Below are 20136 nucleotides of genomic sequence, written 5' to 3'. Positions count from 1 at the left end.
TCTGAGTCTGAGATGGTTATGAGACAGTTTGAAATGTCCTCTAGGCATTTGATGTTGTAGAACTAAAATTCAGGAGAGAAAACCCCTGGGAAATCATGTTTGTTGAGGGGATACTTAAACACATGGCAGTAGAAAACTAGCAATGAAGACCGAGAAGGAGCATTCAGACAGTTAGTTGTTGGAAATCCAGAGAGAGCATTGAGGAAGTGGGGGTGCGGTCACCAGAGAGGTCAAGGAGGATGAGGACTGAGGAAGGGCCATTGGATTGGTGATTATAAAGGTCATTGCAAAAGATTGAGAGAAGAGGAAGAGTGGAGACAGTTAACCTATACAGCTCTTATAGGTGTTTGAGTATGAAAGGCAGGAGAGAAATATAGGGGAAGGCCTGGTGGGGTTGAGTGATAGGTTTCTCAAAATGAGGTAGAACTGGCATCAGGGAAGGAGACATCAAGTTAGGAGAGAAGATGAGAAAGGGGTGTGGCATGGATGATGGTGGACACAGTTGGTTGGAGGAAATAAGAGGGAATGAGAGAAAAGAGGTTGAGTGTAGCTGCTGTGGGGTGTCTGACAGAGAACTAGAGCACCAGTAGTAAAAAAGATTGCCTTGTAGTAATGTGGGCCCATCTGACATTAGGTGACATACATTTATAGCAGATCCAGGTAGCTCATTGTGTGAGATTTCTTCAACGTTCTTCTGGAACTAGCCTGTGAGTAGGAATAGAGAAGAGGTAGATAGCAGGGGTCCTCCAGGGTTGGGGCATGGCAAGGCATAGGCCAAGGGCATCCTACATAGACAGGTGGAAGGCATCCTGATGTACAACTGGTTGATTAGACGGTCAAGATAGATATCTGATCCATCGACCCTTTGTACCCTCCCAAGCTATCACCCCTATTGCTTTTTCATTTTTCTTTCTTCGGGGGTGATGTCCTGGGAGAGTACTGGGGTGAATTTGAGGTCATGATGAGGATGAAAAGTATGTTTGGGAGAAGCGAAGGCATAAGGAAAAATGGAGTGATAGACAGTTATGGATAAAAGAATTTCAGAAGCATACAGTAATGGCAGGATTCAGAATGAGACAGTATCCCTGTATGTGGCTGAGATTAAGTAGAAGGGTAAGTCATGGGGTTGAGGAGATTGAGGTCTTGGGAGGCCAGGGGATTTGAGGTAACATCAAAGTGTACATTGAAGTCCTAATATAAAGGCAGAGTTTGGATGGAGAGAAATCACTTAAGCCAGGTATCGAACTCCTTGAAGAAGGGAGAATTATGTAGGGTCTGGTACATAACTACCCCCAGGATTTGGATTGGATAGTATGAACCTTATGGAGTACAGAGTGCTGAGTAAGGAGGGTCTAGAAGAAGCAGTAGAGAACAAAGGAACAGTGTGAAGAGTGTGTTGAGGAGTGTGCAAGAAGTTATAACCAGTACTAGAAAGGATGGTCACAGGTGCACTATCTAATGAGGAGAGCCTGGCTTTACTTAGTGAGTGCTGAAAGAAAGGAAGAGGTCTCGGTAATATAAAGGGAAGTTGGTTAACAGCAGAACAGGGCTTCCAGGGGGCACAATGGAGCAAAGGGTGGGCAGAGCTGGATTGGGACAGGAGAGGGTTGTAACCATGGTGGGCAGTCAGAGGGCTAAGAGGGGTTCCATTAGACGTCTAGACAATTTTTATCCCCAAGAATGGAAGACTAAAGAAGTTAGAATTTGTGGCTCTTTGGGGATGTAGCATGGTACCTTATATCTGGTGCTTATACTTTCAGGAATCTTGTGAATGGTAGACTCTGTCAGTTCTTTTTCAAGCATGAAAGAAGAAGAGAAATCAGGCAGCTTATTTTAATGACTTCCTGCAGATGAGGCTCTGGGAACAAGAGGTCTTTTCATCTGAGTCTTTGGTCCTGGGCTGGGTTGTTGAGGTGTCTTTGAGGTAAAAGACCTGTGCCTCCAACTCTAGTCCTGGTGGCATGGAGGGCCTGTGGTCTAAGGCAAAGGCCTGAGCTAAATCATGGAGTAAAAAAGCGAGCTGAGTCCATCAGTGGTTCATCTTTTTAAATTACATATGTTTAAGTATAAAGAGTTTATTAGATGAGTTCAGATGATACATCTCATCCTGTAAGGCCCCGCTCTTTCTACCTGTTCAAAAATAATTGGCTTTTCTGATTATTCCAGTACATAATGATCTCTCTTCTCCAAACTTATGTGTATTTTATGTACTGCAAAGGTTCCAAAAAATGATTTTAAAAAGTATTCTTGTAATTTGTCTGTGACTTGTTTTACATGTGTTAAACCTGCCTTTTCAAAGTAAGTTACAAAGGGGCAGCTAGGTGGTGCAGTGGATAGAGCTCTGGCCTTGGAGTCAGAAGGAAGGACCAGAGTTCAAGTCTGGCCTCAGACACTTGATACTTACTAGCACTGTGACCCTGGGCAAGTCATTTAACCCCGATTGCCTCACCAAGAAAACAAAAAAACAAAAGCAAAGTAAATTACAAATTTTGTGAAGGATGGGGCCATGTTTTCACTCCCTTACAGGGCTGGATACATAGTGGTTTTCCTGCTTTATAGGCAAAAAATGTAGAATTATTTTTACCCTGTATTATTGTTTTGGTTAGAACCCAGGAGTAGCCAGCATTTTGTTCACATAGTTATATCTAGAAGCCCACAAGAAAGACTTCTGGTATCAGTGGGCAGGTCTACATCACCAGAAGAAAATCCTTTATTACTGGTACTTTGCTTTTAGGATAGGGAAAACAGGGGATTAGAATTAATAAAGTAAATATGCTAACATAGGCTTGAGACAAGTGAGATATATGGGTCTGGTACTTATGGCATCGGTTCGCTCAGTATGGAGACAAATTTACTTATTTTAGTCAGCATTACATTTTTTCAAAATAAAACCACATTTGTGATTTTTTCCTGAATGAGTAGAAAATTGTTGTTGTTAAAAAATGCATTAAAGCCATGACTTTTAGTCATTTTAAGAATTGTTTTCTTTTAAAAAAAAATAGGCTTTAAACCAGGTCAGCGAAAAGTTTTGTTTACCTGTTTTAAGAGGAATGATAAACGAGAAGTCAAAGTTGCTCAGCTGGCTGGATCAGTTGCTGAGATGTCTGCTTATCATCATGGAGAAGTAAGTCTTAAGAAAATGGAAACATTTTCATCCTCTCCAAGTACATGTATTACATACATACATACACACACACACATATGAAAAATAAGCACAGTGAAGTATTCTTTCTTTTGTAGAGTCTGCTGGAAGTTTAAAGGCACAAGGGTTATGGATTTAATAAAGTAATAGAAATTGCAAGATAATTGTTACACATACTAGGGAAAGTTTCACTTGAAATTTAGACTCTTCATGCCATGTTTTCTGTTTCTGTTTTCTAGCAAGCTCTAATGATGACCATAGTCAATTTGGCCCAGAACTTTGTTGGAAGTAACAATATTAATTTGCTTCAACCTATTGGTCAGTTTGGAACTAGGCTTCATGGTGGGAAAGATGCTGCAAGCCCTCGTTATATTTTTACAATGTTAAGGTAACTTCTTAAATCCTAATAGAATAAAAGGTGTTTTGAGCTTTGCTGAAACCAATTAAAAGATTAAACTTTTGCATGATGTGTTTTCCTTACTTTGTTGTTGTTTGAAGCTAGGTCTCTCTACTTAAGTTGTCCTCCGATGCCTTGTCATGGCACAGAGGTGATCATGGATACTCACAGGCTATTTTGGTGGGGTTCAAGCTCTGGCAGGTCCTACCAAGCAGGTCAGCAAGCCTCAAAGGACAGGCCTAGAGATGGATCCTCTATCACCAGAGAACCAACCAAACTAAGCCTGGAGAGACTCATCGCTAGGATGGTCTCATAGTGATCGATTTTTCGGCTATAACAACTCCTGACGACTCTACCACATCAAAGAAAGGCAGTAATTTGCATTAGGTGGACTGAGAAAGCTCTATGAGTAAATGAGTAAAGTATTGAACTAAAATGGAGACTTGTGCCTCTGTCAGCATATCGCATGTCATTATTTTCTAATTAGTTTCATAGTTTAAATACCCCCTTAAGCTGATCCAAAAGAATGAATAAGTCTTTTGGTTTCCATTTTTATGAAATCAATTTTAAGGAATTTAAGAATTTCTTGTCTTTATTACATCATGTTTTCTTACAGTACGAAGGGATATACTATATTGATTACATATGTTAGGAACATATATTATTATTTCTGTGCAGATAAATCTATAGATTACTCAGCATCTTCAAATGAAGGATCATTAAGGGTTTAGAGCTAATAGGTTTAGAGTTGGAAAGGAATTCTGGGCTATGCTCACCTTTTACCCAAGTGAAGCAGACCTTTCCTGAAGTCCTTCTAAGTTATCTTGGGCTAGAAAATTGTTTCACTTTGTCTTTCTGTGTATTCTGTCACTCCCAAATTCTTTTAGAGGCTTGTTTAACGTTGTTTCCTCCCCGACAGAATTTATCTTTATCAAAACTAAGTAGACAAAGGAGAATTCTCTTATTTTAACCTTTTATCTGAGTGCAAGTATGTATTTGATAATGAAAAAATTAAGTATTTTATTTTCTTATTTTAATTTTGCTGTTGTTTAATTGCATATAAACAATAAGAGCCGGAGGCAATTATATAAAATTTTTATACTAATAAGCTCCTCAAAAAAGATAAATGGATAATAAGTAAAATAGTGAAGTTTGTACCTATTAACTTTTTGTTATCAGAATTTCAACAGATATTCTGTTTTCTGCTTATTCTTAGCACTCTATCAAGGCTGCTTTTCCCTTCTGTGGATGACAACCTACTTAAGTTCCTTTATGATGATAACCAGCGTGTAGAGCCTGAGTGGTATATGCCTATTATTCCCATGGTTTTAATAAATGGTGCTGAGGGCATTGGTACTGGATGGGCCTGTAAACTTCCTAACTATGATGCTAGAGAAATTGTGAACAATGTCAGACGGATGTTGGATGGCTTGGACCCTCATCCCATGGTAATAAATTAGCATTTGTAAGATTGGATTTCTTCTGGTTTATAGCAGTATATATACATGTGTGTGTGTGTGTGTGTGTGTGTGTGTGTGTGTGTGTGTGTGTGTGTGTCTGTGTCTGTGTATAATTTGGAAAAGGTTGAAGAGTTTTTCTTCTGGAGTATGTTATACAAATAAAGGCCCTATTTGTGAGCTGATTTGGTATGTATATTTTAAATAACTTTATTTGTTATAACGTGTGTCCAATAAACATATTTATATAATATTAACTATGTACTGGGGATATAAAGATAGTTTTATATCTTTTTTTTGGTAAATAGTATTTTATTTTTTCCAATTACATACATTAATTTTTTTAATAAGATTTTGAGTTTCAAATTTTTTCCCTCCCTCCCATCTTCCCTCCCCAATATGGCAAACAATCTGATATAGGTTATACATGTGCAATAATCTAAATATATTTCCACATTAGTCATGTTGTGAAAAAAGAAACAGAACAAAAGGGGAAAGCCACAAAAAAAAACCCCCAAAAAGTGAAAATAGTATGTTTTGATCTGCATTCAGACTCCACAAATCATTATCTGGATGTAGGTAGCATTTCCATCGTGAATCTTTTGGACTTATCTTGAATCATTGTGTTGCTGAGAAGAGCTAAGTCAATCGTAGTTGATTGTCATACAATGTTGCTGTTACTGTGTACGATGTTCTCCTGGTTCTGCTCACTTAACTCAGCATCAGCTCATGTAAGTCTTTCCAGATTTTTGTGAAATCTACCTGCTCGTCATTTCTTATAGCACAATAGTATTCCATTGATTCATATACCACAATTTGTTCAGCCATTCTCCAATTGATGGGCATTCCCTCAATTTCCAATTCTTTGCCACCACAAAGAGAGTTGCTGTAAATACTTTTGTACATGTAGGCCCTGTTCCCTTTTTTTGATCTCTTTGGGATACAGACCTAGTAGTGGTATTGCTGGATCAAAGGGTATGTACAGTTTGATTGCCCTTTGGGCATAGTTCCAAATTGCTCTGCAGAATGGTTGGATCAGTTTACAGGTCCACCAATAATGCATTAGTGTCCCAATTTTTCCACATCTCCAACATTTACCATTTTCCTTTTCTGTCATATTAGCTGATCTGATAGGTGTGAGATGGTACCTCAGAGTTTTAATCTGCATTTCTCTAATCAATAGTGATTTAGAGCATTCTTTCATATGACTATAGATAGCTTTAATTTCTTCATCTGAAAACTGCCTGTTCGTATCCTTTTCAATAGGAGGATGACACTGCCAATTCTGGGCTATGCTCACCTTTTACCCAAGTGAAGCAGACCTTTCCTGAGGTCCTTCTAAGTTATCTTTGGCTAGAAAATTGTTTCACTTTGTCTTTCTGTGTATTCTGTCACTCCCAAATTCTTTTAGAGGCTTGTTTAACGTTGTTTCCTCAGGAAACTGGGGAGAGTTCAGGCAACTTCCTGTCTTCTCTTTGCCATCTTTGGTAGTTTATATCTTAATTGCAGATGCAAATCTCCAGGAAATTTGAAGCCTGAGGGATTGGGATTTCTTTTCCACAGCACAAAATTGGGGAAGGAAAAGTCATTTACCCCAATTTTCCTAATTCTCATCATGTCTCTGAAATATACCAAATGTGATAAGCAGACCTAGCTATGAATAATACATCTACCTAAACTAGTAAGATAGCTTGAAATCTGTAAGGATTCTAACAATAAGAATGCCATATATTTAAAGCTTTTTTTCCTTCTAATTTTCCTTTCTTACCTTCTTCTCTCCTGTCCCCTTGCTGATTTTTTTTTAAAAGAAAAATGCCTTTTTCTCTAGTGTTTTTTAGTGGTTTAAAAATTCATCAGAAATTTTGTTCTGAGACATATTAAAGAAAAAACTTTATCTGATAAATTTTAAAAAGTCATTTTAAAAGTCTTATACTTCATTGATCTAGTTCTAGAATGTTTAAATAGAAGTACAAGTCTGTCTTCTGTGATTGCCATATTTGCTTTAAATTATTTTGGATATAGGAATTTTATTAAAGTTTCTTTTATTGAATGAATAAAATTGAATATTTTAATAAAATTAATTTAATAATTAATAACTTAATGCAATTTAATAATATTTAATAACCTACTTTGTGCAAAACTCTGTGTGAGACACAGAGAAGTGTAAGATGCAGTTCATGTCCTCAAGTAGTTTGCAGTTTGAGGAAACAAGAAATGAGCACATGAATAAATAAAAGACTTAAATACCTCTCTAAGACATTGATATAAGAGTTATCAAAAGGTAATACATAGGGGTCTGTTAGGTGGAGTGGTGGATAGAGCCTCAGACCAAACCCTTGACACTTACTAGCTGTGTGACCCTGGGAAAGTCACTTAACCCCAATTGCCTAAAAATTAAAAAAAAAAATTAAAAAATTTTAGAAAAAGGTAATACAGGACGAATTGCTAAATAATTGCTATTGAACTTACAGGGGAAAAAGAGTATATTCAGGTAAGAGGTCCCATCTGGCATCATATCCCCAGTAGGAGGTATGAAGTGAGAGTCCTGGTTCTAAAAAGATGAGGATCAATATGGGCAGAGAGGAGGGAGAAAGAGCATTCTTGGTAGATCAAGTGGGATTAGGCAAATGAAGGCATATTGGGGGAACAGGTTAGTCCAGAGGAGAGGATTTGGACAAGTGAGTATTTAAGAAATAAGCCATGGACACAGTTGATAGAGCACTGGCCCTGAAGTCAGGAGGACCTGAGTTCAAATCTGCCCTCAGACCAAACACTTGACACTTACTAGCTGTGTGACCCTGGGCAAGTCACTTAACCCCAATTGCCTTTAAAAAAAAAAAAAAGAAATAAGCCATGAAAGATATATTGGAGTTAGATGGGAGAAAGTCTTGAATAAATAAATACCTGGTTAAAGTGTTTGAAATTTTCCTTGACATTATGAAGCCTTTTAAGTGTGTTAGCAGGACTTAACATGATCAAAAGGGTTTTCTAATAAAAAAAAAGTTAGTCTGGTGACAGTGGCTTGAAGTAGAGAGAGATCAGAGCCATAGAGATAGACCATAAGAAAGTTCATTTTGCTCTGTGCATAAGGTAACACATATGTGAACTAAGATAGTGATTTGGAGAATAGGATGAAAGGGAAAGTTATAGAGAGGTTGCAGAAGACTTGATACAACTTGATGACCAGCTAGCTAATGGGGGGAGAGTTCAAAGATAACCCATATTTTGAACCTGTACAACAGGGAGAATGGTGGTACCATTAAAAGAAGTAGGTAAGTTGGCACCAGTAGCCTGAGCCTGGCTGGCAGAAGGAGTAGGGGAACAGAAGTTCAGTTTTAGTTATGTTGAATCTCCAATAATATTGAAGACTTACATTGAAGTCCACTGAGCATTTGAAAATTACAGATTCAGAGCACAGAAGAAAAGTCTAATTTCTTTGAATTTACTAAGTTCTCTTCACTTGTGTTTACAGCTTCCAAACTACAAAAATTTTAAAGGAACAATCCAAGAAATTGGCCAGAACCAGTACGCTGTTAGTGGTGAAATATTTGTAGTGGATAGAAATACAGTAGAGATCACAGAGCTTCCAGTTAGAACATGGACACAGGTTAGTATAAATGCATGACCATGGTTGGGAGTTCTAAGCAATTTCTTAAACTTGGAATTTAATTTTAATAAATATTTTAAAGTTTCTGTGGTAGAATTTGGATTTCCTTGTATGGAAAGTGGATTTTAGTTTGGCTAAATGGTATTCAGAATATGTGTCTATGGGCTCTATTTCTCTCTCTCTGTCCTGCTCCTCCTCCCCTTCCCCACTCCCTCCTTCTCTCTGTCTGTCTGTCTCTGTGTCTGTCTCTCTCTCTCTCCCTCTCTCTTGTGTGTGCATGTGTGCACATGCCACTTAATTGAGGACATAGAGTTTTTTCCTGTTATCGACTTAAAAGTTCATAGAAGGTTCATGGTATATTCATAGTTTGGTTTATCTCTCCTCTTGATAACTTAGAAGGCAAAAGTAAAATAATAGTGCTTTTATTTGGTGATCTAGTAGATTTTTATTGTTGTTTTGGCTTAAAAAAATATGGCCATTGAAATCATGTTATGGGACATAACTTATATTGCAAAGTTAAAAGCATGCAATGAAATAAAGGGGGAAATAAGCTGTGTGAGGTGAATACCAAAGACTTCTTCTTGTGCTCTGTATCTTTCCTGTTTTGGGAATGAAGGAAAGCCAATAAGTTGTGACTTGCATTATGCTGTCTTCTTTCTCTCCTGAGAAGGTTTATTAGTCCCTTCTTTAGTGAGGGGGCAGAATTTGGTTGAGGTGAGAAGCAGATGAATGTTTCCAGAAGTTCCCATGATTATTCAAAGCCTTATGACATGAGAGACTTCTGAATTCCTTAGCTAGTAAATCAACAAGGGACAGTTGTGTAATCAAAATATTATTAAATCTTTAAAAGTATTTGAACACATTCGTTTTAATGAAAATTAGGGTAGAAAGACAGTTATTAAGATTTTTATATGGAAAAATCCTCAAGTTTTAAAGCAAAGATGAAGTTTTCTTCAGTAACACATCAATCACTGCTTTTATTTTAACATTCTTGCAGGTATACAAAGAACAGGTTTTAGAACCTATGCTGAACGGAACAGACAAAACACCAGCATTAATTTCTGATTATAAAGAATATCATACAGATACAACTGTGAAATTTGTGGTGAAGATGACAGAAGAAAAACTTGTGCAGGCAGAAGCTGCTGGGCTGCATAAAGTCTTCAAGCTTCAGACCACTCTTACTTGTAATTCTATGGTAACTTACACTGAATTTACTAAACTCTTCTTTTATGGTGTCAAAATATTGATTTTACTGAAACTGGTTATATAAAAGCCTAAATGTGTTTGTTTTTCTTCAAGTTGTTTGTGGCCATTAATTAGCTTAGGAAGTATAATAATATGTGATTATATAGAATTTCTGTCATGATATCTTGTGTAATTTCTATTATATTATTTCACGTGAAAATATTTACTAATTTTGGTAGGGAGAACTATTCAACTTTTTAGAAATGTCCTTAAAAACTTAAATGTCAGTTGTTATAGGTGTATATCCTGTAATAACTTAACAATGTAGCTGGATAAAGCATTTAAGCACCTGATATGTGCCAGGCACTGTACTCTGTGGTCTGGCCCCACTAGCCTTGCCATCCCTCATCTATAATACTGTCTTCTCCATCTTTGTACCTTGGCGCAGGCTGTGGACCTGTCCTGGAATAAGCTTCCTCCTTGCCTGTGCCTCTTAGAATAATGCCCAGTTTCCTTCTCAGATTCAGGTCAGGTGCCATCTTTGCCATTAGGACTTTCCCAGTTCCCATGGTTGCACAGGCCCTCCCTCTATCAAATCACCTCATTTTCTTTATATTTGCATATATACATGTTGTCTCCTCTAATAGAAGACAATGCTCCTTTAGGGCAAGCACTCTTCTGGTTTTTCTTTGTGTTTGTATTTCTAGTGCTTAGCATAGTGCTTGGCATATAGTAAGCACTTAAATGCTTATTCATTTACTCATTTGTAGTTGTAGTTCTTAGCACTGTGCTGGTCACATGCATGATGCTTTAGTAAATGTATTTTGATTGATTAGTTGGTGTTTCTGCGGATTGAGAGGTATCTCATTACTTTATGGCCATACCTTGTAAAGATATAGGTATATGGATATATTCTTTCATTCAGCAAACATTAAACACCAACTGTGAATCAAGCACTGTAACTTTTTACCTTTACAGAGCCTAAGATAAGACATGGTTCCAAACTTGTTGGGGAGATATGTAGGGATGAAAAACAGATGGATCAGGGAATTGGACTTTAAAGAATAACTAGTAATTTAATAGGTGAAAATGGCCTTCCAGGCATAGGGATTGGCACGAGTCAAGACACAGAGCCAGGAGAACCCTTACTGTGTTCAGGTGGCCAGAAGGAGGCTCTGTATGTGGAATGGATACTGGGTCAGTGACTTCATTGGTATGGCAAACTGCCAGACAGAGAAACTCCCAGGAAGGAAGAAAAGAAGAGAGGGAGGCAAGGGAAAGGGATAAGCATTATATAATGCCTACTATGTGCCAGACACTATGCTAAGCATTTTACAATATCTCATTTGATCTTCACAGCAACCCTGTGAGGTGGGTGTTATTAGTATCATCTCCATTTTACAGCTGAGGAAACAGGCAGGCAAGTTAAGTGGCTTGCCCAGGGTCACACAGGAAGTAAATGTCTAAGGCTCTGAACTCAGGTCTTCTTGACTCCAGGCCCAGACCTCTATCTACTGCACTACCAACTGCCTCTAGAAATGGCTAAGATGTGCATTTTCTTTGCAACTTACAGTCTCAGAGCAAGGGTTCTTAACCTTTTTTTTGTCATAGACTTCTTTATCTGTCTGGGGGACCCTAGGGACCCCAATTTTACTGAGGTCAGTGAAAAATAATCCCCCTCATACAAGTTTATAGATGCTAAGTTAAAAACTCTTGTCTTAGAGTTGCTTTGGACAGTAGAGGTTCAGTGACTTGCCAGGGTCATAGAGCCAATGTATGCCAGAGCTCAGATTTGAGCCCAGGTCTTCTTGACTCCAAGGCTGGCTCTCTATCTACTCTACCATGCGTGCTCATTGCTCATTGCTTATTATTTATATATATATATATATAGATATATAGATATATAGATATATAGATATATAGATATAGTTATGAGTACATTTGTGTGTGTGTGTGTGTGTGTATATATATAGTATACATATGTGTAATACATGTATATATGCATGCTTATATAATAGTGTAAACACAAATGTGTATATATTTATATAATATGTTTTATATATAGAAAGTTATATATTTTATATTTAATATATTATACTCTCACATATAATAAAAGCAACCAAAAATTCCTGGAAAAGGAAACTCATTGACTTAATTTATACACAGGTATCTAGCCTCTCTGTAAAGATATATATGAAATAATTGGAGTAGAATTTAATTATGTAGTACTGTCATTTTACATATCTCTAGTATGCTTTAAGAAATATATACACAAACTTATGTAACAGACACATAAATTCATGTGTTACCTACACACACCAGATGTTCTCCTTATTTTTTTTGCTCTAGTTGCTACCATTTCCACACCCCTACCTTTGTGTTCAGAAACAATACTGGAAATGAATCAAAGGACCTTGACATGTGCCTCCTGCTATTCTAGCATTCTTCTTTCTGTTATTTGCATCCAGGTTCTGTTTCAGCCTCAGCCTTGGAGGCCTTGATGTGTTAGTTCTTTTTTTTTAAAAAAAAAAAGGCCTCTTTTTTTAGCCTTCTTTCTAAACCGCTCCCAGGGACCCAGAGTACCTGCCCTCAGAGCGCTCTCAAGAGCTGAGCCATGTAGAGTCAACTGAAGCAAACAGAACTTTGAACTTTTCAGAATCCAAACAATCAGAACCTCAAATAACTGGAATTTTCCTTCTATCTACTTTTATAGCAAAAAGCAACATCATGTAAACATCTGCTATCAGGGATTAATTTTTTAAAAAAATTATTAGTATCTTCTATTTTTATGTCACCTTTATTTTCCAATGTATTCCTCCTCCCATACTCTCTCCGAAAAAATCCCTTAAAATAAAGGATGAAAAAAGGAGGAAAAGTGCTAATGAGACTAATAATAAATGAATTTTTTAAAAAATCATGTTCTAGGGAGTATGCCATAGGGATCATTACTGGTTCAGCCTAATCCCTGATAACTGGGAACTAGAAACAGAAAACTTGGGTTCATATCTCTCCTGTGGTGCTTACTGCTCACGTGACCTTGGAGACATCACGTGGCCTCATGGGTGTTCGTATCCCCTTCTGTGAAATTAGGGAGCTGGACTAGATGGTCTTTGAGGTTGTTTCTGGCTTTAGATCTCTGACTCTGTGACTGTGTGTATGAAGCGGTCATGTTAAGTCAAGTAGTCAGAAAGGTTCATGGAGGAGTTGAAGGCAGAGAGGAAGAAAAATGTTGGGGAGGCATTGCTCCATTGACTGAGTGAGAATGGCCAAATTTGAACATGATGTGGAGTCCAAAAAGAAAGTCCATGGAAAGGCAAATAATGTCTTGGAATATGTGGCATATGTCTCAATTTTTAAGTGAGCATTTTTTTTTCAGGCTTCAGAAAAAATCTTTGGATAGAAAAATAATAATGGAGAATGTTAGGCTAAGAGGAAAATTTCTCTGGAGACTTTATAGAAATTTTGGAAAGAAAGTGTTCTTAGTTAAACAAATGTCATTACTGCAAATGCTGTAATGGTTTTGTTTATTTTAATTTTTCAGGTTTCTTTCGTATGGCTTCCATGGGGATATTTAGAGAAATGTTTTTGAAATCTTGTTATTTTAATGAATTTTGGGGTTGAGCATTGTTCACATAAGTTGAGTTTAGGTTGACAAATAGAACAGTTGAAAAATAAGGAAATATGTAAGCTAATATAGAAATATGTAGTTAATTTATTTAAAAACTTTTATTTTGAATAGGTGCTGTTTGACCATATGGGATGTCTGAAGAAGTATGAGACTGTACAAGATATTCTGAAGGAGTTCTTTGATTTAAGGTTAAATTATTATAGTTTACGTAAGGAGTGGCTTGTGGGAATGTTGGGGGCAGAATCCACCAAGCTAAACAATCAAGCTCGCTTCATTCTAGAGAAGATACAAGGGAAAATCACTATAGGTAAGATGAAATTTTTAAAAATTGGAACATTAGTTAAAGTGGAAAAAAACTTTATTAATAGAACACATTTTGATCAGTAGAATATAAACAAATACAAAATGAAACTCTTTTCTTGATCCTAATTTTATTTTTCCCTCACATAGAGAATAGGTCAAAGAGAGATTTGATTCAAATGTTAGTCCAGAGAGGTTATGAATCTGACCCAGTGAAAGCCTGGAAAGAAGCACAAGAAAAGGTAATCATTTGGAGAAAAAGACATTCAGAGAAGCTTTTAAAAACACCCCCTCAAGCAAACAGTGGAAACCCCAGCTCCAACCCTAAGTATTGTTATGTCACTTTAGTGCTGCTCAAGGTGCTGAATTGTGCTTTCTGGAGACTAAGTCTTATGTTTATCCCCAGAACAGATACAGCACAGGGATTTGCAGTGCACACCCACCCCAAAGCCCTTTGCCAGTGTGATTCAGCCTTGACCTGGAGCAATCACTCCAGGTGTGAGAAGGTAGCTCAGTCTCCTTGGCCTTTTTCCTGAGCTTGCCAATCAGGGTGTCAGTTGTGGTGGTGGTGGTGGTTTGGTGAGGTGCATGTCTGTTGTTAGAGAGTTGGACTGGTAGCACGCAAGCTTTTACACTGTATTTGTGACATAGCCGTGACATGGCAGTCAGCCACCACTCATTTGGTCTGGTCCTGGTTCACGTTGGGAGCACGACAGGTGCTAAGCTCATTAGGAGTAGCCAAGTGTTTATTGAGTCCCTACTATGCGTGCCCTGAGCTTGGTTCTGTAAAGGATTTTCTCCAGGGACTTGAACTTTGGGAGCTCATATTGAAAGGCTACTAACTGAGCTATATACTACAGATCACAAAAACATGCAATATCCGTTCAACAAATGGAATATTGAAAGGTTGAACATTATTACTCTGTAACGGTCTTTAAAAATGTTAGGAAAACATTATGATTGGGAACACAAATATGAAGAAGTGAGGAGATATAAAAAACTAGTGTTAGAAAGCTTTGGTTGATCCTATGTGTATATACAAAACCAGTAATATAATTTTAACATCTTGTTGAAATATATCTATGGATATGACAATTCTAACTGAATGGAAACTTAAATTTTCCTTATTCTTAAAAGTTCTCAATCATGATGTCTTTACAATTTTCATCAAATCATACTATTTGTTTTTATCTACATTATGTGACTTTTTTTTTCCAATGTGTAGTCAATAGGATTCCTTAGAGTAATCAAATTTTAAATGAATTGTGTAATATAGTGGTTGAAAATACAGATTAATAGATTATAAAGGTTAGGAAAAGAGAGTGGCCAGGGTGGAACAAATCCCGAGTGAATTACAATGAGCCAAGCAATCTGTTTTCCTGTGATTGTGCTCATTTTGATTTTTACCCTCTCATTTTCTCAGTCTTGCTCTCATCTGTCTTTCCTCATGTTCTGTCTTGACCCTCTTCTTCTCCTCTTCCCCACCCTTAAATTACGCTGAGTTGTTGCAATTACAACATCCATCCTTTTAATTGTTGGTTCAAATGAAATCAGGGGAATAATATTAGTAAAACACTGAATTTGATTTTTTTAGTGTAAAGGACAAAAGTGGCTCCAGTCATGAGAATGTCCAGCTGATAGTGCTGCAAGCAGTACAGTTATTTAATGGGCACAACTTACTGCTGGGTTTCATCTCAATTACATGTAACCTGGGGGATTTGGGACAGTAGGAGAGACTGCTTTTTGTTCCTAATTTTAGTTTTTCCAAAAGGCATCCATCCATACTAACAAAATTATTTTTTAAAATAACATTTGGGGAAGTGATTGAGAGGCTGCCATTTAAAAGACAAACAAACAAATAAATAAATATGGATCTTTAAAAACAGATTTCTAAAAGTGTCAGGATGAATTACATTGCTGGTGTCACTGGTAATTATACTTTTATTTAAATATCCCACAAAATATGCTTTGTGAATCACCAGAGCTCAGTCCAAAAAGAGTTTTAGTAAAAATATATCCACATCTGATTTGGTGGCACATTGTGAAATGAATTTTAATAATAACTTATAACCAAAATATAAATTCATATTATTATGTTTTTTGAAATGTTTAAAAAACCCATGGAATTGCTGAATAATTAATATTAGCAAAAGGATTATCAATGGATAATTCTCATTCATCAATACAATAGCAATGATAGATTAAACCACATCATATTTCTTACTTATTTTTTCTTAGCACTTGGTTAATATACTTATGTGCTGAAGCATCATATATTTGTAATTAGATTGCCCTTCTATATTTAAAACGACAACTTATTAACTGTTCTGACACATACAATGGCAATAGAAATTAAATTGAGCAACAATTAATTTTTAATATTAACTTTGTTACACATAGAAAAATTATTTGCTATCTGAAAAGTAGTATCAGCATGTTTGATTTAGGTCTTTTTTTGGGGGGAAATCTTATGTAAAAAATAATTTTATAAATAAAAATTTTAGCATAACTTTGCTAATTCTTATTCTGCTAACTCATTAATCTGGTTCTTAATTCCTTACTAAATTCTTAATGAACTTTCTCTTGTCTCTAAATTATCAGATGATTAATAAAATTTCTAAACTAGATAGAAAATACACCTGAGTATAGTTATTATAAATGTTATTGCAAAACATTTTCCATTTTATAATGTATCAGGCAAAAATTTTAAATTTTAAATTACACATTCACTCCCTAATATGAACATCTGACAACTTTCAGGGAGAGGGCGGGGGTCTATAGTTAATTGGTCTGTATTGAGGCTCAACCATCAGTCATTAGATTATTTTTCTTCATGGCTTAATAGTTTGACTAATTCTATCTATATCAGTTTCCTGAATAAATTGTGACATGAACATATTATTCTTCTTAAGATTGAATCTCTTTGTAAGCAAAGTTTAGCTTTTTAATAGGAAACACTTTTAAAATAATCCAAAATATACTTCTAGGTACTATTCTTCCCCTACCACCTCCTGCCCCGAGGGAGAACCATTAAGTCATTATAATGATTATTTAGTACTTTAAGTATGTGCTACTAATGTACGGGAGACTATGGAAAGTTTAATTGCTTTTTTTTTCTTTGCAGGCAGCGGAAGAGGAAGAAACACAGAACCAGCGTGATGATGGTTCCTCTGACTCGGGCACTACCTCAGGCCCTGATTTTAACTACATCTTAAATATGTCTTTGTGGTGTCTTACTAAAGAAAAGGTTGAAGAACTGATTAAACAGAGAGATACAAAAGTATGAATTCTGTGCAGTAAATATTTCAAACTATGTCAGTGTTATCAGTATCCCTGTTTTCTATCAATACAGCATTTCATGTTGTGTTTTATTGTAAGTTTTAAAAGGCCATACAAAACTTTGTAGTTACCTGTTATATTTTTATTTTAGGGGAGAGACCTCAATGACCTTAAAAGAAAATCTCCTTCAGATCTCTGGAAAGAAGATTTAGCAGCTTTTGTTGAAGAACTTGATGTATGTTTTAGTCTATATGGAAATTGATTTTGAGAATGAATATTTAGAGGACAAGGATTAAACTTAATTTTGGACTAGATCATGTTGGAGGTGTCTTACAGTGCCATCTGTGTGTAGTTTTTTTTTTTTTTAAAGAGGTTTAATGTGATTAGTAATAGGCGCTAAAATTAAGCTTAAAGAAACTTGAACTTGAACATAAAGTATATTTCTATTCTGATGAATATACAAACCATATATTTGGAGTGAAAATTTAGAGTGAAATTAATCCAGACATCTGAGTCAACCTGACTGTAATCTTTAGCCAGGAAGGAAGACTCTTTTACTTCTAATTGAATGAACATGGGCTTATTAAGCACTGTCTATGTATCAGGCACTGTATTTAGTGCTGGGGGTATGAATATAACAGTGAGAGAGAATATCTGCCTTCTAGGCATATAATTTCAGTTAAATTTCTTACGTAATTTCATGTGAACTCTAGATAAAAAAGTAGAAGTCGTTTTGTCTATTAGTGGTGTCCGACTCTTTATGACCCCATTTGGGGTTTTCTTAACAAAGATACTGGAGTGATTTGCTATTTCCTTCTCCAACAAGAGGTTACATTCTACCGTGTAAATTCAATTAAACTTCTTACATAATTTCATGTAAATGCTACATGAGAAGAGAAAGTAAAGCTTTCCCCTAAAATGTTAGAAGGTGATAATTTCTCAAAGGTCTTTCTTATAGAAGTCCCAGGTTAAAATCTAGAATAAGAGGTAAACTTTTGAAGAATTTTATAAAAATAGTGAATCCTTTAAAGCTTTAACTCATTAAAAATTATAGCTAATCAGAATAGTGTGATATAATCTGACTTTTAATGAAGAGCCAGAAATAAAACTTTCATGGTTTTTTAAACATTGAATATACTGAAATATATTTTTATGTATGTGTTTTTAGATATATTTATCTAATATAATAGATATTTATATTAGATATTATTAGATATATTATAATGTAGATATATTAGGCAAGTATATATTATCTAAATCTTGTCACCTTATTTTTGGATTATCTGACTTCTTAGATTGGGAAACATTCATAAATAAAATTTATATAAATTGAACTATAATTTCCTATTGATTGCAATTATTATCTCAGAGATTCCTTTCCATTGAAAATACACATTTTAAAACATCACAACGAATGAAACATTCATTTGAAAATTCAGAGAAAATGAAAAAAATTCTGATAGTAATAATCCAGGCTTTCTTTAAATTTGACCTGTTCCTATGAAAATGGTGAGAATTGTTTCAGCAGTTTTAATTTCTTTATTTTTTGAATTTGCCCTTTCTTTATTTTTTGACTTTGCCCTATAGTAGCTCAGGGAAAACTCTTCTGTTTTCCTTTGAGTTCAGAGCAATTTCTTGCCTTACACACCAATTTCTTTTCCCAAGGTTTGATGGTTTTAGGATTTGTAACTCTGGAAAGGTGGTTTTGTATTGAGTCGAGGAATGTTATATCATTGAGTCTAGTGATTTGTAAACAAAAGTAAATCTCTTATGAGCCATTCTGTGAAACATTTTAAAACCTCCCTTTTCCTTTATACTTGGGAAAGAGAATCTGCCAGGCATCTATAAGGGCTCCTTTCCCAAAGATTTTAAAATAATCTCTTCTGAAGGATTTTCATGATAAAAGGAAGGCTCCTTTTTTAATGTGAATAACAGTGCTGAGAATAATCATTCTCTCATCCAGAGCATTGCTAGATTGATGCCTTTTCATTTTGTCATAATTTTTCTGTCCACCTTGTTACTGAAATAAGATGTGAACCATTTTGTTTATGAAATCTTTTGTTTTAGACATTTTCTTCTTTTCCTTATATCTAAGCAAGTAGATATAACTTGACTACCGTGATTAAGACCATATTTGTTGATTACTTGCTATGAATCTGGTAAATCTAGATAATATTTTAGTTTCTTCTGAAAAATGTAGAGATCTTGTTCCAAAATATCATAAAACCATAAAGTTAAGTAATTTGAAGGATCTTAGAGATCATCCCACCCAGGCTTCTCATTTAGATGGGAAAAATGAGTCCCAGAACGGGTTTACCTTGCCTAATGTCATAGAGTGGCAGAGGGTGATTGAGAATCCAGGTTGTCTGATCTCTTGGCCAATGTTCTTTTCACCATCTTATGCAGGACAGAATTTAATGTGTTCTATAATGGAATCTTTTATCACTTTTTTTGTAAAAGTTATCTTACTGTAGTTACAGTGATTTTTCTTCACGAGGCAATCTTTCAGTTTTGTCACTGTCTTATGATTACTCCTTAGAAAGTGGAGGCCCAAGAACGAGAGGATGCTTTGGCTGGGATGAGTGGCAAAGCGATAAAGGGTAAAGTTGGCAAACCCAAGATAAAGAAACTTCAGCTGGAAGAGACCATGCCCTCGCCCCATGGCAGAAGGATCATTCCACAGATTACCTCTGCCATGAAGGCTGATGCCAGCAAAAAGTTGCTAAAGAAGAAGAAGGTGGGTAAAAATGTGCACCTCTTACTTTAATCCATTCAGGCTGGTAGAGCTCATTGTGTTGGTAAAATATGAAGAATAATTAAGCCATTATGTGGTGGTTACATTATTCAACTTTGTTTTTTCACTCTATCTTTAAATTTTTGTTCCATATTCCGGTTGATAATGCTAAGTGAGATAGAGGGAATCCTTTCTTATGGGGTTCAAAAATAGTTAAGAGCCACATCCAGGTAAAAACAATTGAATTCAGATTTTAAAAAGGGAAAAATATCAAACATAATTATATCAAGAATTTTCAATGTAAGACTATAATCAATAAATACATTATGTCAGCTGATCCAAAAATCTCATCAACATATGAGTATCTCTTGTGTACCATGTTTTCCTATAAATCTTTCATAGAG

The 20136-nt window shown here is 35.8% G+C and overlaps 1 protein-coding gene across 1 annotated transcript in view; it reads left to right on the top strand.

Annotated features, from left to right (window-relative positions):
• Positions 1–20136, top strand: part of TOP2B (DNA topoisomerase II beta) — an 88954-nt gene that overhangs the window by 45641 nt on the left and 23177 nt on the right. Inside the window, exons 22-31 of the mRNA XM_027871941.1 lie at positions 3003–3124; positions 3382–3530; positions 4756–4987; positions 8469–8603; positions 9601–9801; positions 13531–13726; positions 13870–13961; positions 16844–16999; positions 17150–17233; positions 19538–19735. Coding sequence (XP_027727742.1) covers positions 3003–3124; positions 3382–3530; positions 4756–4987; positions 8469–8603; positions 9601–9801; positions 13531–13726; positions 13870–13961; positions 16844–16999; positions 17150–17233; positions 19538–19735 — 1565 coding nt within the window. The remainder of the gene's footprint in view (positions 1–3002; positions 3125–3381; positions 3531–4755; positions 4988–8468; positions 8604–9600; positions 9802–13530; positions 13727–13869; positions 13962–16843; positions 17000–17149; positions 17234–19537; positions 19736–20136) is intronic.

The sequence above is a fragment of the Vombatus ursinus genome, unplaced genomic scaffold (genome assembly GCF_900497805.2).
Source record: "Vombatus ursinus unplaced genomic scaffold, bare-nosed wombat genome assembly UNPS02014799.1, whole genome shotgun sequence".
Lineage (NCBI taxonomy): Eukaryota > Metazoa > Chordata > Mammalia > Diprotodontia > Vombatidae > Vombatus > Vombatus ursinus.
Note: the sequence above shows the minus strand (reverse complement) of the source record. Positions and strands in the feature narration are given on the sequence as shown.